General features: G+C 44.3%; 1 protein-coding gene across 1 annotated transcript in view; it reads right to left on the bottom strand.

The window, feature by feature from the left end:
* LOC116485659 (neural-cadherin-like) overlaps positions 1 to 18,031 on the bottom strand; it is a 39,012-nt gene that overhangs the window by 9,331 nt on the left and 11,650 nt on the right. Inside the window, exons 10-24 of the mRNA XM_032181149.1 lie at positions 17,372 to 17,542; positions 14,595 to 14,767; positions 14,302 to 14,469; positions 13,381 to 13,630; positions 11,193 to 11,320; positions 10,043 to 10,229; positions 9,744 to 9,887; positions 8,737 to 9,020; positions 6,550 to 8,167; positions 4,741 to 4,834; positions 3,759 to 3,943; positions 2,922 to 3,154; positions 1,707 to 1,984; positions 483 to 697; positions 33 to 160 (exon numbers count right to left, since the gene is read on the bottom strand). Of these exons, the coding sequence (XP_032037040.1) occupies positions 33 to 160; positions 483 to 697; positions 1,707 to 1,984; positions 2,922 to 3,154; positions 3,759 to 3,943; positions 4,741 to 4,834; positions 6,550 to 8,167; positions 8,737 to 9,020; positions 9,744 to 9,887; positions 10,043 to 10,229; positions 11,193 to 11,320; positions 13,381 to 13,630; positions 14,302 to 14,469; positions 14,595 to 14,767; positions 17,372 to 17,542 (4,256 nt within the window). The remainder of the gene's footprint in view (positions 1 to 32; positions 161 to 482; positions 698 to 1,706; positions 1,985 to 2,921; positions 3,155 to 3,758; positions 3,944 to 4,740; positions 4,835 to 6,549; positions 8,168 to 8,736; positions 9,021 to 9,743; positions 9,888 to 10,042; positions 10,230 to 11,192; positions 11,321 to 13,380; positions 13,631 to 14,301; positions 14,470 to 14,594; positions 14,768 to 17,371; positions 17,543 to 18,031) is intronic.

Genomic DNA, 18,031 nt, shown 5'->3' with positions numbered 1-18,031 from the left:
GCTTTGCCAGGATTGCCCATATTCACACTTGCCTTTCCATCATTTATAATTTTTATGTTGTGCCAGTGGCGATCTGCGACATTCACTTTTGGGGACAGCTGCAGGAAAAGCTCGCCGGAGCCATGGCTCACAGTCAGCGCCGGGACACCACCAGAGAGCTCTGCAGAGAAAAGACAGTTACAGGATAAGCACCCACCACATTCCTGTATGCAACCGGCTGTGTCACCCTCAAATTTTAGTCTGAGGATCTCTTTAGCCAGTGGAGGGAACTCAGTTTTAAAACATTCAGCTTCTAACACGGTGACAGGACACACACTGGGCACGGTGGCAAATCGGTCTGCATTCTCCTTATTCACCAAAACTAACTTTCTGAACCTTTTTATTTTTTAAATTAAAAAAAAAAAAAAGCCACCAATACTTTTAACTACAAGTAATTCACATTCACGCAACCACACAGAACAAGTACCCATGAAGTCACTTACCCAGTGCCATGAAATCTTTCAGCTCTCCAGGCTGCCCCCATGCTACTGGTCCCTGGTACAACAGAAGGCCATCGGGGACCTCAGTGATAAACTCCAAGGAGATGCGGCTCTCAAAGCAAGGCTTGAGAGGAGGGAACCAGGCGTAACCATGGCCTCTGAAGCTGTGCTTTGTCTGCTGGCAGTCTGGCCCGTGGAAATTAGGAGAGCATTTGCATCTATTAAAAAGAAAAAATTAAGAAAAAAAATATCCGCCATGTGAGCAGAACTGGCTAAGGGCTTATCCCACAGCAGGACCCTCCACTCTGATCACAGGAGCCTCTGATGCCTTGGCCATGGTGAGAGTTAAATAAGCACTAGCAAAACTTCCATTATAAAACGTCCTCCGTTCACTTGTTTGTACAGACACAACTTATCTTTAGATCTAAATCATCTAAGGTGAGATTAATTGCCTAATATTAAGCAAGATAATTCTATGAGTAAACGAAGGAGCCTTCCTAAAAAAGACCCCTCACAAAACCACTGAAAATGGAGCAGAAGTAGTAAAGGAGCCTCAGAACTGAGTAGATAATACATGGCAGAGTGCTACCAAGGATAACAGTGTTTCTGGGCAGCAAAATTTCTCTACCTGATTACACCTGAGCAGCACTGTCAGGCTCAGGTCTTAACTACGACCAGGGCTTCTAGAGAAGAGAAGAGCTCCTCAGAAAAGGCTGGTTAGTTGGTTCAGCCTTCCTATGCTGGGATGACCATTTTTAAGCAAACATGCTTAAGGTTTCCCTTCTGGAAGGGTACTAGGCTCATTCTGAGCTAGCACAGTCCCACTGTTTTTTTCATCTTCATGCTATTTTCTCTATGAGACGTAATTTTTGAAGAAAAAAATCAAGGCAAGGAACATTTGGAAGATGTTATTAAGTGACGTTATGTGACATGATTAAAATGTTTAATAACATTGAGGTAGGCTGCACGAAACAAAAGACATTTTGCAGGGTGACCTTAAAGGAACCATGACTGCCTGAAAAATCCCTAAGGTTTCCCTGGAGGCTATGACAAACCAAAGCACCTACCTGAAAATAAGAGGTTTATTTGCAGGACCTGTGTGAAGTCCAACAATCAGATCTGTCACAGTGAGAAGCCATGCAATGACACCTCCCCAAGCCTCCTGTTCTCCTCCCCACACATCGAGCAGAAGCACTCTGCCTGCACCCCGGGCAAAGCCCCACCAACCTGTAGCCCAAATCAGTATCCACACACGTGCCACCGTTGAGGCAAGGGCTCGTCTGGTACGAGGAGCAGGAGAGATGGGGACTCTCCCGAGCCGCACAGCCACACAGGGCACTGCTCAGGACTGTCACAGACACCAGCGAAACACTTCCAGCTGTGGTGATTGTTGGCACATGACTCTGCTCATGCCTGCTGCTGCATCCGCTGCTGTGAGTGCAGTTTGCAGTCACACATTCATCAATGCCAATCTGGGTGATATTTATAGCCAAGATGTTTTCCAGCTGTGGAGAACAATTAGTTGCATTCATCTGACTTTTCCACAAAGGGGGAAGCTCACAGATGACAGACGTGAAAAGCCCAAGTCTTATTTATTCTCAAAACTGGTTGCTGTGCCATTTCCTTCCAACATCTACCTCACTCTGTCCAGTCAAAGGCAGTTCAGCCTGGTAGCTGTTAAGGCAAAAGCCTTGTTATATAAAGTCATTTACAGTGTGAGTGAGCATTTAGAAGACAAAAATATTGTCATATTCATCATAAGTAGAGTGGATAAGTTTTATTCACTCATAGTTCTGATGGATTATTTACATAGAATCTGAGTTGTACTTTTAATTTGGATTTATGCCTTAATATTGAGAAGGGTGAACTGGCCTTGGCAATGAAGAAACACCTTTTCTGGCAACAGTGAGTTATTACTGCAGCACTGATTATAAACATAGCTACTTTATTAGATTTTAAATGCACATTTCCAACCTGTTTCTCCATTGGGTAATAGTTATTTTACTGCTATGCCCTCTTAACCCAGGAAACTGGAAGTGTTGAGTGAACACAGGTTTCTGAGCTTCAGCTACAGAACATTTCTGTGTAGGAGAATATAAACTGAAATATTAAGACCGCATGTACAAAGGTAATTTACACACTCTTTATACAGGATTTTACACTCTCTTCCATAGGAAAAACATGTTTACATTCCTAAAAGTTTGCTCATGGTGTTTGGGTGACTCAATTTGTATTTACAGGCTGGCTTCTAAAGCATTCATATTCGAAACTTTAAATATAAATGTTAAAGGACTATTTGACTTTACTGATTAAAATTATCCATTTTTCTCACACATTATTCCCTCAGTCATTCTAAATATGCACATTCACTAGGCAGTGGATGTTATCTGAGTAGACACAACGGGAAGATGCTGTGGTTTCATATGGAGCATAAATACTTACCCATGCTCTGGAGGCTGCTACATTGCCATTAAGTTTTTCTGCTTTATAATAGGGTGGACCATAAACTGCAAACCAAACATCAACGCCTCGGGTTTGACTTGGGCTATTTAACACACTGAAAATGTGAACATTTTCAAGTGGGGCAGACATGATTTCTGAAAGCAGCTTCTTCATCTGGTTGTATTTACTCTCTTTTTCAGGGGATTGGGATATGAACTCCTCTGGGGTGATATCTGTAAACAGAATTTAAAAACCTGACAAACACTTATCTTGCAACTGTTGTAGCAATAAAAGAGAGACAGAACAAATATTAAGGCTGCAGAAAATGCACTCAACTGCAAATTTATGAGTGTTTTCATTTTTAGGCTCTGAAATTTTCTGTGCTGGCTTCTGCTTAGGATTTGTGTAATGAGGCTTTTTAATTCTCATTCATTTCTATTTTTTTTTTTCATTCTTTTAAATCAGAAACATGGTCAAGATTTTATTTTTTCACAATGATTGAAACAAGCTGGCGAATTTCAGGGAGCCAGTTGTTCAAATGAGGATTTTTTTCTGAAACATAAATTGCTGTTTTGTTGAAAAGTCGATGTAGAAATCTTGTACCTTTTCTCCTGCATCAGACAAGCATTTCTTGCTGACTTTTCTCCAGAGATATTCCTTACACGCAGTAAGGACATGTCAGAGAACCATGCAAATGAAGATGCATTTTCAAACCTTTATCTATCAAGCCATTAGCTCCTAAGTTTAAGGGCATTAGAGTTCTAAATAACACAGTAGTAACATTGAAGAGGTAGATTTCAGTATTACGATTCTTACATACTTCATCACCTTCCTTACCTTTTATTTGTACAGAACCAGCATTACGGAGGGCATCATCTCTGATCTCCTTCACTGTAACCTTTACGGTTGAGACAATGTCTGGCCAGACTCCATCAATGACTCTAACTCTTAGGTTGTATGTTCCTGGTGGGGTTCCTTCCTTAATAGTCAGCAAACCTGAGTTATCATTAAGGATAAAGTACCTGTAATAAGAGTTAAGCCAAGGAACAAGCTATGAGAAGTTAAAGAGCTGAGAAGTAATTACTATCACTGATAGTTCCTCTGATCCACTTCGTTTTGGGAAAGCTACCAAAGACAGCAGATGTGGTCCCTCATGCAGGGACAGTGCAGAACAGAACATTTTTACATTGCCTGTTGGCTCCTAATGACCTCCACCAGTACATTGAGAAAGTTTCTTCCTGCTTCTATGCCATAAAAACCATGTAGGGAGACTCAGGCTACTACAGGCATAACTTTGGAAACTGTGTGAACTCCTAGTTCAGATATAGTCATCGAGAGTGACTCACAGCAGGCACAACACACATCTCAACAGCACGTGGACATCTCGGCCCTGCTCATAATCCAGACACTGTGGTGGGAACACGTCCAACACACATAACGTTTAAGAACAGTGGTGACACTGAAATACCAAATTCCAGGTGCTTGGAGGAAAGAGGATGGAAGTCAGTGGGTATTTTTTCCGTAGTGGGTCATTGATATTTTTTATGGATATGACTACAACTGGGGGATTGTGAATGGTGTCCTAGTGGATAGGGCACTCCATCAGGCAATGGGAAATGGATCAGTTTGGCATTTGGCATTATTTACTGTCATTTCACACTCAGAAAGGTTTTTGGAGAGCTACGCACATGCATCTAACCAATAACATGCTTTTGCACACTTGTTTTCAAAGAGAGACAGTTTAAATACATTCTGTGTTTCAGGATCCAGGCAAGTTTTTCATACATTTCACCCAACTTCCATTTTTCTCTCTAAATACCTTGATGTTTTTCCTTCAAATTGGTAGATTTTGCGATCCCAGTCATCATTATCAGGGGCACGGACTTGTCCCAGGACGGTCATGGGTAGGATACCTAAAAAAACACAGCATGTAAGTGGCATAGTCAGAACGATACCATTACACAAACAGGTCAGCCACTCCTGTTTTCCTGGTTTGCCTTAGACCTAAAACCTCTACAGAAATAGTTGTGATGATTCTTTCCAGAAGATGGGCACCAGTTTGTAAACACCACGTGCTGTCCTCTGTGGGTAATAAGGGGTGTTTGTTTGCTGTATGGCTGCATAGATTAAACTCAAGCAGAGGCTGCACGGAAAAGCAGTCAGGAAGGAAAAAGCTGGCCACCTCTGAAGAAAGATAAAAGAGAGATTCAGGAACAATGCCACAATAATCCCTCCCATTATTTTAGCTGCCATGCCCAAGCAGCTTACAGAGTGGTTTAGACAGGGGTTAGGGTTTGGCAGAACAACCAAAATATTGACTGGATGACAAAGGGCAAAAAACAATAGCAATTTGGAGGAAATTACAGCAAGATAGAGAGGATGTCCAAAACACAGTAACCAGGCTTATTTGGAGTAGGTGGTGAGACTCTGGGATAAGAGGAAAAGCTGCATATATTCTGCTGTTTTTAAATCCTCTAAGAAAAACTCACAAATAAGTATTTTTGATTGTTTGTTTTTAACCAAAAGCTATTTCTGAAGGAAAGATCCACCAGTATCTCAATTCATTCTCAATATCTCAATTCATTCTCATATTCATTCTCATATCTCAATATGAGAATATTCATTCTCATATTTCAATTCTCAAATCTACTGAGTAAAGAATCAAGGACACACAAGGAGCAAAAGCTGTGGGATTTCACCTTCTGAAAGGAAACACCACAAACCCTGAAATCTGAGGGCTGCATGCAACAAGGAGAGAAAACTGTACGTGTCCTGCAGCTGGGACAACATTCATCTGATACTTTGCTGTATGCGTGATGCCCTGGTGTTTGATTCCTATATCATATGAATGCAACACACAACACACTGCTAGCCTTCTGATTCTGTTACCTTAAAAACATTTGCTATTCCCTCCCAAAAATTAGTAGGACAGGTGACTTTAACCTTTAAAAAAGCAACTAAAAGAGAATTCAGACGTAATAAAAAGATCTGGTACTTAGGTTAGAAGCAGAGGTTCTCAGTATTTGCAAGAGTTTCCTTAGCAAAAAGCAGCAAGGTCTGAACTTGAGAGTGAGCACAAAACAGACAGAACATTTTGATACAAATAGATATAATAACAGATATAAATAGATAAATAATAATAGATACAAATAACAGCGTTTGTCAGCTGAAGGCTGATAGGAACGTCTCAGGCAATTTACACGAGTTCAAGTTAAGAGTATTCATTGATATCTAACTGACTGTTCAGTTCAGTCTGTGCAGGGAACAAGGTTCTCTGAGTAATTCAGATTCATCCCAGCTACATTCTGAGTTCTGCTCTTTTCTTTTCCCCTGGAATGTTAACTCTGCTGGAAAACTGCATCTGGAATCAAGGGATCATTACTCAAATGTGACAGAGGTCAGCCTGCTAACCTCCTAATTCAAGGCTGGCTCAGCTTCTCCCACAAACCAAGTGGCCTGGAGTCCCTTCCCTTGCACACCTACTGTTCTCCGCGTGGGCTTGAGCAAACTTCAGTAGCTCTTCCACTGAGATCTTATGTGGAAGAGGCCAGAGTCCTCTTGTGGACCTCACAGCTGCTCCTTTGGCCTCGCTGTTACACCTGGAAGCAAGCACCAGAGAGCGCCTTACCGTCGTAGCTGTAGACGAGGCACTCCATGTAACCAGCTGAATGCGGGTGGTCGTTCTGGTCGCCGATATTCACAGTTAAGGTGTTGGTGGAGCTCATGGGTGGCACCCCGCTGTCTGTGATCAGGATGGGCAGGTAGAAGACCTTGTGCACTTCCCTGTCAAAGGTACGCAGCGCAGTGAGCTGGGCACTTCCATTATGGAAATCCTGCAAGTGGAAGTTGCCTAGACTGTCAGAATTGCTGAGTAACTGGAAGGAGAAGGGCGCTCCGTTAGCAGCAGTGTCTCGGTCCTTAGCATACAGCAAAGCAGATGTCTCGTTCATTTGGACTACCTGAGGAGCAGCTGTGTTTTCCCACACCACGGGGTTATAATGAGCCTCAAACTCCGGCCCGTTGTCATTTACATCCTGCAGAGTCACTACAACGGTGGCACTGCCTGCCAGAGGGGGCTGCCCCATATCTGTGGCGATAACGGTGAGCTGGTACCGTGTCACTGCCTCATAATCCAGCAGTCCTGCGACGACCACCCAGCCATCACTAGCCACAGAGAACTGGCCACCAGGGTCAGACTTGTTCAGCAGGTGGAAAGAAAACCTTCCGTTCAGGCCAGAATCCAAATCAACAGCAGAAACCTGAACAACTTTGGTGCCTACAGGCACGTCTTCCCCCAGAGCAGCCACGTCATAGAATTGGGGGTAGAAGACCGGGGCATGGTCGTTGGCATCCTCCACGTAGATCACGCAGTGAGCGATGCTGAAGAAATCCACGTCCTCTGCTTTCAGAGTCAAATTGAACACCCTCTCGTGAGGCTTCTCGAAGTCGATCCGCTTTCGCAGCCGGATGAACCCGCAGTTGTTGACTTTGTCTGTCTCCACGGAGAACTTGCGGTCGGTGTCGCCGTCGAGGATGCTGAACGTCACCATGGCGTTTTCCCCCTCATCTCTGTCTGTAGCAGACACCACTGCAACCTCGGTGTTAATGCTTGCGTTCTCGGAGATGAATGCCGTGTAGATTCTTTGCAGGAAGACCGGAGCGTGGTCGTTCACATCGGTCACCAAAATCGTGGCAGTGCCTGTCCCAGTCAGCCCCCCTCCATCCTTGGCCTCCACCACCAGTAAGTACCTGTCCTCCTTCTCCCGGTCCAGGGAGCCAAGCACGGTGTAGATGGTGCCGCTAGCGGAGTTAATTGAGAACAAGTTGAGGTTAATTTCATTTTGGACGTTCTGAATGATTCTGTAGGTTAGCACAGCGTTCGTGCCAGCTTTTGGGTCATCAAAGTCCACCGCAGTCATCTCCATAACAGCCGTGTCTGCCGGGGAATCCTCAGGGACGTGACCCACGAAACAACCAGCCGAGACACAGAGGAAAAGGGGCGCGTTGTCGTTCACGTCCCTCACTTCTATGATAACATCTGCGAAGCCAGTCAGCCCCTCTCCGCTCTCATCTGTTGCGAGAACGAGGAAGCGCCACGTTGATCGCTTCTCGCGGTCTAACCTCCTGTTTGTGCTGATCTCGCCCGTGTTCTCGTTGATGCTGAATTCGCTCCCGGCCCCCTGTCCGTGCAGGGAATAGCTGATGGCATTTTGATCAGCCGCTTGGTCGGGGTCTTTTGCAGAAACCTAGAAGAAACCACAGCAGGGAAGTGTTTATGCAACCGAAACCAGGAAAACGCCGTTCTTTTATTGATGTCGGTTGGTATTGTGCAGGCTACAAAAATAGCATGAAATTTAACAACAAACATCTCTTGGTTTCAGTCACTCAGGTCAAGCACTCTTTTAATAAACATCAATGCACAGCCTAGAGAAACAAAAAGATCGTGTTTAGACAGGCTAATGTATTCTTCTTCCCGTTACATTCTGGGAAGAGGAAATAACTCCAGAAAGAAGCAAGTGGGAATAATAATAATAATAGCTCTGCTGAGCACATGTTTCTTATGAAACTCTTCAGAGCTGTAATACAAAGACGAAGAAGGACTTTCTCTCAGAGCGAGAAGAAGAATGAAACTTTTCTCTACAGAAAGTTACTAGCTAACTCCTAATACCGGGGCTTACCTGTTCTGATGATACTGTCTCCTTAGATTTGTGTGCATGGATGGGAATGAGCCATTTTGTGTGTGTGAATGGCTCAATCCTGGGGAAAAAAAATTAAAAAAATCAGGTTTTGCTCTGCTGCATGAAAAGCATTTTACCTTTAGAACAAATGCAGGCAGATCTGTGAGTTCCTCCAGGACACTGCCATAATACTCATTCTGAGTGAAGACTGGCGCTTCGTCATTCTTATTCACAACACTGATGATGATAAGAGTGTGGTTTTCCCACTTCCCATCAGATGCTACAAGCTGGAGCTCGTAATGCTGTTCTTGTTCATAATCCAGAGGCTGAACGATGAAGACAGTTCCAGCCTCGGGTTCCACATCAAAAACTCCTTCCATGTTTCCTGACGTGATCTGGTACCTGAGTTTGGCATTTGCACCTACAAGAGAAAGCAAATGACCACAGCCTGCACGCTCCCTGAACGCTCAATTCACTTCTACATGGTGGACATATATCCAAGAGCAACCTTATTTACCAAGAACCAGGCTGTTACAATGTGTGTAGGAGATAAAACGTAGACACAGATGCAAACAGAACGAGCCATATATGTAATTTGATGGGTTTGTTTATAGTAGATTGGGCACAGGGTCTGCATTTTTATCCACAAATATAATTTGTGGTCACAGACAAGTTCCTGTTTATTGGTAATGAGGGAATCATGTGCCTCTAATTTATGTATTGTGCATTCACTTGCCAACAATAAAAAAGTAACACACTATTAAAATATTAAAAGCTATTTTTGCTTTGCCTTTCCTAAACCTCCTTCCTCAAATGCCAACATTCCTTAACTTTTAAAAAATTTTTTACCACTGGATGGTGCTAAAATATAACAGGATTGCTCTGCTCTAAGACAGAATCCATCTGAGAAGAACATTCTGCCTGTACAATAGTAGTAGTTTGCTGCAAAATGTTTAGGAATAAAAAAGAAAACCATTTGGTGCTTCAGGTTTACTTCTCTATTCACTTCTACAAATGCCTGAAGTGCTCAGTTGTCGCCTGAAAGCAGAAATTCGTTTGCCCAGGAGGGAAGTAACCCTAGGTACAACACACAGGGATACTAAGAGGACTTACAGAGAAAGACACGGAGGGCAGGTCAGCTCACCTTCATCTTGATCATTTGCTGTCGCCGTCACAACAGGACTTCCAACGTCCCTGTCCTCATCTATGCTGATCTCATACACCGACTGAGGAAATGCCGGGGCGTTGTCATTCACATCACTGACAAAAATCCTTACGTAGGCTGTGTCTAAGGAGATACAAGATGAACATGTAGACTAAAAATGGCAGGGGTGGAACACCTGATCGTATCCCAGACAGCTGACACATCCCCAAATCTAGAAAAGTTAAGGAATCCAGTCTCTGATATCTTTTACCCAATATATAATTTGTTACTAGTTTTACCTGTATTGGGCTGCCCATGGACACCAGGCCTAGCAGATTCTGAAGAGTCCTGAGACTGAACTTCTATCAAGTAGGAGGCTTTTTTCTCTCTGTCAAAAGATGCATGTGTGGAAATAATTCCTGTCTTGCGCTCAATGGTGAAGAACCTGTAGTCCTCACTAGCATCTTTCAATATAAAGTAGCGAACCTAAAAGGTAAATAGTTAAAGGAGGTTGTGTTTTCCTCTTTCATTTGTATGGCCGAGTGCTGCAACCTCTCCCTTCCCCAGCAGCCTCCTGGGCCTCTCCACAAGGTGGCAACACTTAGGAAGGAAGTTTGGACAGAATTTTTGAAGTTGTTTGCCTATTTCAAAATAAAAACAAACAAACAGAATTCTCTAACAAAAGAACAGCCGTAGCAGTCATAGCAAAGCCCATCAAACCAGTATCTCATCTCCAACTGTGGTCAGTAGGAGACAGCTCAAAAATAGCAGAAATACAGAGAAAGTGAGGAATGACACCTTTCCTGGTGCCTCCCCAGCTTCTAGCAACCCACAGATTCTGATACCAAAGAAGCAGGGCTAATAGGTAGAACAGTTTGGGTCCTGTTCAACAGGTTGTCCTGCCTCATCACCCCACCACCACAAAAAAAACCCTCAAATATGAACAAATCAAAATCTTCACTGATGAAAGCTGTCCATTTTTTTCCCCTTTAGCAAAGGTTTGGCTTTTTTCGTTTTTTCTGAAGAAAAACCGAAACATTTCCACCCAGGCATGGTTCCACCACATAGGTTACTCCACAGGAGCTGCAAAATGAGTTACAAACCAGCAGATCTCTACGAGCCAGAATTCTCTCCCAGGAGACTTTATAGGATTTTTGGAAAAGGCTCAGGAAAATGCACTGAAAATGCATGTTTCCTTCAACCCTGAGAATCACACAGCAGTGCTTTGCCACAGTTGCTGGATCAGGACGTCTTGCTATGACACTGGATCCCAAAATCCTGAAGAAGCATCTTCTCCACCTGCACCCCTTCTTATGCTAGACAAATGCTTGACAGTTGTTGCAAGCGTTTGTGGGTCATTTCCCTGTCACCTGCTGACTGTGCACTCTCACCGATTGCTATACTAAAACTTGCCTACTGGGAGGAAAAGAATTGGATGTGAGGTCAAACCTCTCCATGTAGACCAGAATCCAAGTCTGTAGCTAAAACCTGAAGCACAGATGTGCCAACATCGGCTCCTTCTGGCACGGACACCTCATAGCTGGAGGACATGAAGAATGGCACGTTATCATTGACATCTGCAAAAGAAGACGATTGGGACCACGGTGAGAAAATGTATTTTTTTTTTTTACCAGGGCCATAATTTTGCTTAGAGAAAGAACTCACATTGTTCATAGTAAGAAGCAACCCTACTTTTGTTCTTCCCATTTTCACGGGAGCTGTTAGAAGGCATTTTGTAGACATTGAGTGATTTCTGAGAGACAGTGGCCTAATCTCAGATAAGACACTAGCTAACAATTTGACCAGCAGTATTACTATAATAAATCCATGAATGCCAGGACCAGGAGGCCTTTTGTTCCTAGTCTGTAAAGAGCTGGTTATCTACTGAAACCTGCAGCAGAACCGCTCAGAGTAGTTAATTTCAGCATTTTATTACGTGTTGATTGACATACAAAGAAAATTCAAATTGCAGAGTCTGGTGTTGACAAAGAATGTGTGTCAGACAGTCGTTCTTGGTCTTTGCAGGGCAGGACAGCCAGAGCTGTGTTAGGCTGTAGGATCTAACGTTTATTTAGGAGGCAGCTACACATTAGCCTCCCCTCACCTAAGCACTGGGCACTCACAGGAGCAATGCTGACCTTCTCACTCTTGTCATCCTGCTCTAAGCAGTGGGATGCTCCCTCCCACCAGCAGCATTGTGTGCTGATACTGCTTGTTTTGTGGCTCTGACAGAAAATTGACTTTCTGGAGAGAACGGGGCTAGGTGAGCTAACAAACTGTAACAGCACAACCACTGGATTCTGTGAAAGAGTGGCAAGCAGCCTGGAGAAAAAAGAAGGCTGCTCTGAAAGTGGTCATCTGCAGCCGGATCAGATTGGATCGTGGCAATGCAAAGCCACGTTATGTTTTTTATCAGTGGTTCCCTTGCTTTTCTTCCTTGTCTGACCCTTGTAGAGAGCTAAACTGGGGAATATATGTTCAGCAATTTGATGGGCCAGCTTTCGATGCATTTTCTCCCTACAACTGTTGTGTAGGAAGAGTGAGCACAAGAGATGGGAAGGGTAGCTATGGCTGTGTTGATTTGGTCATCCCCCTGCTCAACCCATGATGAATCCAACTGGTGTTACTCTTTGTAAGAGGATTACACCCAGCAATGTTACATATTCCCCTAAACCTTTTTGCACTTTTCCCTAACAGCCACATTTTAAGAAGCTTTTTGCTTGTGAGTAAAACAAAGTTTCCAATAAATTCTGCTACCAATGACTGCACTGTCTGAAAAATATTCTGGGACAGGCTCCACAATCTACAGCTTGTCTTTAAGCACCCCTGCCTCACAGAAGGGTTTTTGCATTAGTGGACTGTGGAGGACAAGCCAACACTGTGATAAAGTGAAGCAAAAGCATTAGACTCCTATTCAAATTACCACTTAGGTCTTTCATTTCCATGGTGGTGACAGAGACAAATGTTTTTGCTGAAGACTTCATTTATTCTTATTCTAATCCTAAATGACTTCAAGTATCAAAGAAATTCCACTAAAGCTTCAAAAGGCAGAGATTAAATTTGGACTTTGTTTTATGTGGTTCTACAGGAGTAGAGCCTCACGAAGAGATTTCACTGTAAGGCGGGTTAGGTCAAATCTTAGAAAATTCTGTTTTAAGAACATTTTCATTTCCATTTCTACAGTTTTTACCTCAGTGTTAAATAGAAAATTATGAACTAAAAAAAACACTAAATATATCAACCACAAAAACAAGCTCCCTGTACTGTTTCTCCTTTTATAGTGCAGAATATTTCCAGTGATACACATCTCCTTTCTATAGCTTGGGGACATTTACTAGATTTCTCTTATTAAAATGAAATCTTTCTATTTGTGCTTATAAAAGCAGGTACTAGCATTGTGTAAACATTCACACAGCACATTTTTTCACTATCACATTTCCACATTTCCTAGTTATACTTAGAAACTGTCTCAAACAGACTTTTTAATGACCATACAACCTCCTTTTGCAGCATAGAAATGCACAAAGAGTTTAAGGTGTTTTGTAGTTTCATGGACGTTACCTTAATTCATGGTGTTACAGTAAAAACAACAACAGAACTGCTCTGAATGAGCTGTTCTAACAACAGCAGGCCTTACCTGTCACATTAATACAAACAGTGGTGAAGGAAGCAAGAGGCATCATCGCTACGTTTTGTGCCCGGACCCTCAGGGTGAAGAACTTGGTTGCCTCGAAGTCAAGTGGTTCAGCGACCAGAAGAGAAGCAGATCCATCGGCTCTGTTTGGCTTCAGGTAGAAACGAACTGGCATGTTTGCCTCTGGAACCTGACCCTCCTCCAGGTTATACGTAACCCTGGGATCACCAAGAGGGGATGTGGCTTTGATGGTCTGAAGGAGAAAAGAGCCACCACATACAGTGATGAAGCGCAGGGTTGCAAGTGTGCAGTGTTCAGTTTGATGGGGAGAACTGTGCATGCATGGCTACGATAACAGACAAGAGACAGTTTACATCCATTCTGAAGAGCTGAGTTTCCTTGTACAACATTTAGGCTTGCTGCAGGTCTTTAACTGACAGCAAATTTACCTGCCTGTAACATGTGGCCTGGAGAAGAGGAGGCCCCAGGCAGACCTTCCAGCGGCCTTCCAGTGCCTAAAGGGGGCTACAGGAAAGCTGGGGAGGGACTCTTTGTCAGGGGGTGTAGGGATAGGACAAGGGGGAATGTCTTTAAACTGAAAGAGGGGAGAGTTAGATTAGATGTTAGGAATAAATTCTTCATTCAGAGGGTGGTGAGGCCCTGGCACAGGCTGCCCAGAGAAGCTGTGGCTGCCCCATCCCTGGAGGTGCTCAAGGCCAGGCTGGATGGGGCTTTGGGCAACCTGGGCTGGTGGGAGGTGTCCCTGCCCATGGCAGGGGCTGGGACTGGGTGGGCTTTAAGGTCCCTTCCCACCCAAGCCATCCTGTGGTTCTGTGATTCCAATGCAGACACAGAGAGAGCACAACAGAGGAAGAAGATGAAACGAATGTAAGAGGGAGGGAATTAGTCATACTTTTAACGTACCACTACCCTGGTGTCACGGGTGGTGTTTTCAGGGATGGTTACCCAGTATCTGCTCCGCTCCCACCGGGGCGGCTGGCTGAGGGCGCTGGTGATGGTTACGGTCAGCTCCACCGTGCTGCTTCTGTTGCCTCCATCTGTTGCTACAACATAGCAACTAATGCGAGTGGCCTACGAAACAAAGCAGATGGAGGATATTTGCAAAGCATTTTGTACAAATCAAGAGACAGCAATGAACCCTGTGTGCTGGGTGTGAGGGGTCGGGGCTGCTCGGTTCCAGCAGGCAGTGACATTACCTGGGAGATCGGGCGGTTCACATACACCCAGCCCGTGCTGGGGTTGATCTGGAAGTACTCCACTTGACGCTCTAACATTGAATAAGTGATGGCCGCATTCATGCCTTGGTCACTGTCATGAGCTGCAATGCGGAGGAAACTCGTCCCCACAGGAGTGTCTTCGCTGAGGAAATCTTTGAGAAGACAGAGGTATTGTCAGCAGGACTGGTTGTCATTGACTGAGCTGTGTAACAGGAACACTCCTGCACATAACAATCAGTAAACATAAGAGGGATCTTTACAGGTCAATGCCAAATGTACAGCACAGCGCTGCCCTTTAGATAACTCCCATCCCAGGTTTTAGTGGTAATCTGGAAGAGAGTGAGGACGTGGGCTTCCCTGGGCCACTTCCTCGATGAAGCTGGTGTTTCAGAGCAGCTCGTTTCGCAGCAAAGCCAGGTTTTATCACTGCTTTCTCAATCAGGGTAGCATGTTAAACCTCATAACCCCCCTCACAGAAGAATTGCTGGCATTTATTTATCTTTTGGTGCAGGCCATCCATGACCACGTCAGCCCCAAGTCCCTGCTAGGCTCTATCAGGGCAGAGCTGGGGACTGTCACCCTGACAGCTGCTGGGTGCTGCTGTCCCTCTGCGACCACGTCTGGCATCACGAAGGGTTCTGTATGATCAGGATCAATGCTCAATGTGAGTGACTGCATCCCCACGGGGAGGCAGGAGGTGATCACAGAGCATAAAGCCTTGGGTCCTGAGGTCTTGCTCTGTGTTTCCAGCAATCCACCTGCAACAGAGGCTGTGTCTTTGTGCCAGTGGTCCTAGGCAGACCAACCCTTCACTTTTAAAGCCGTCATCTAAAAATCTGCCAGCAAAAAGCTGCACAGATGAGGTACCCAGTGCCCAGAGGAGTAATTCATTTTGCTTTCCTGATTCCTATCAAGGACACCAACAAAATCATGAGAAATAGTGAGCAGGTCTACTTCAGCATTTTTGAGGTGGGAAAATCAGCATTTCACACTATTTATAAAGTGGTCTGCTCATGTCTTCTGTTTTTTTCTCCCTTAACATCTACAATCTGTGACAATGGGGCAGTAAAACTGCAAACCACCACAACTCCATGAACACAAAGTTGAGCTTTAATTAGCTTCTCTTATTCCCATGACAGTTAATTGGCCTAGGATTCATGTCCCTGGTATGTCAGAACAGCCAAAGCTACTCTCAGAAAAGATTTACTGGCATTAAAATAGATTAATGAAAATGGAATTTATTGCTAAGAAACACTGTAAAATATCCTTTCGTTGTGTTTAAATTTATACTTTTATAGTCAAATCCTGTTAAATCACATTGTGAAAAAAAAAAACCACCACACATTCACAATTACTTGGAAGGGTCATTCTCTTATTTCATGTACTTCTACTTGCTGCTGGCATAGCTAGCGATTACTATGCCACACACTGCACAGAGATAAGCAGTTGTTTAATGCCTGCTTTCCATGCAGATGATGAAATACATGGCTTAAATGTGGGATTTGACCAACATCCTAGTGCACAGGAATCAAGAACCAGCAGTTCCCGAGAAGAACAGGAACCTGTGACTAATGGCGTTTGATCTCGTTAGAGGGGAAGCTATTTTTAATTCTGTGATGTACAAACATTGATTACTTACGTATACATGCTGGCAAAGTGCTACACATTAAAGTGACCTCTGCGTTTTCCCTGTCCCAAAGGGCTGCCTGTGCTATAGGACCTTTGCAGGTTTCCTGTGCTCATGAAAAAATCCCCCCAAAATCCACCTGTTCCTTGGAAATGCCAAAGTCATCATAACTACCAAATGCAACCTTTCAGCTTCACTACTTTTGAAAAACAATCACGGGCAGTTTCACCTGAAGAACATACTTGAAGGTACAGTAGAAAGGTTCATCTTTGCAAAACATGACTTTTGTCTCAGGGACTCCTCTGCTGTGTCCTAAAATGCTTTTATGAGCCCTCTTCATTTTAATAAGGCATTGGTCACTGCTTTGCCCTATGTGACATTTCCACTGAACGGTCAAAACCTCCAAAATGGACTTGCTGTCACCCACATCATCAGCCATTTTTTGCCATTCTTGGTGAGGCAATTATGCAAGAAAAGCCTGTCACAGTTCATCAGCTAGGAAGCATCCTTGTCATTTGTGGGTGACATAAAAAGTCCTGAAGTGCAGGACTCTACTGGGGAAGCAGCAGCTGAAGGTAAATCATTGAAAAGCACATCGTAGGGGGATGAAAAAGGGAATGGCACCAGGGCAAATGGGAAAAGCTAGCTCAGGAGCACAGGAGGGATCAGGGCTCACAGCCAACTGTAGGCTATAAGCCAAGGATTTCAGGCTGTTTGACAAGAGATAAACACAACTCTAACCTATTTGAAGCAGGGCACTGTATCAAAGAGACACCGATGATGACTGCTCTTCTCACCAGGGTCGTTGACTTCTCAGCTTTTGTCATGTTTCGATTCGGGGAATGCTGAATAAAAATTCAGAGTGCAGAAAAATGGGGCAGGAAAAAGCCACAGAGGAAAGGGATCAGATCTGCCTGGTTCATAGGACTGAAAACTGTCGGTGTTTTAGAGAGTATTGCAATAAATAAGACACTTATGAGATTTATTAATTCTGCATTCTTCCACTGACAATGAGATATGTAGTAACTGGCTTAGCTGGCAGCAAAGATCGGTCACCCAAAAGCTGACTGTCATTGTTAGGAACAACTAAACAGGTTCACGTTGTGGTAGCAGGAAAACCATCACTCACACTGATAGCGACTGTTCTCAAACTTGGGCTCGTTGTCGTTGACGTCAGCGATGAAGATGGGGATCTGACAGACGCCGACCAGCGGCTCCTGCGCTCGGTCGGTGGCGGTCACAGACAGCGTGTGCTCGCTCTGCTTCTCGCGGTCAAAGCTCTGCGTGGTGGTGATCACCCCTGGGGACACAGACACCTCAGGACTGAGCCTGCAGAAAGGGACCGGCGCTGCTGCTGCACAGGAGGGAGCTACACCTGCATGCAGCACAACCATAAAGCTCAATCCTTGTCCAACCCTGGAAGGCAGGGCTTGGACCAGAGCAACTGCAAGTCCTGTCTCTCCTTTCTTCACTTGCCAGACAGCACCAGTGGTCAGCAGCCTTCTCGAGAGATGTCCCTTAGGGCTATTGCACTGCTGATCCAAGTAATTGAGAATTTGAAAGATATTATTGCTCTGGGGAAGAGTCACACCACAGGAATCTTAAGTGATGTAGTCAAAGCCTTGTTGAACAGACTAAAACAGGGTAGAATCATGTAGCTCAGTTAATAAATTGAACATTTTTCGCCCTGTCTTCAGCTTTTCTTCTCTGATGACCAAGTCTCTCCCTCTCTCAGCTCTTTTTTTCTGGTTGTGAGACTTTAAAGTGGCCTTTCTGGGGCCCCTTCCAG

Source organism: Aythya fuligula, chromosome 2 (assembly GCF_009819795.1).
Source record: "Aythya fuligula isolate bAytFul2 chromosome 2, bAytFul2.pri, whole genome shotgun sequence".
NCBI lineage: Eukaryota > Metazoa > Chordata > Aves > Anseriformes > Anatidae > Aythya > Aythya fuligula.
The sequence above is the reverse complement of the archived record's forward strand: the minus strand, read 5'-3'. Positions and strand labels throughout refer to the sequence as shown.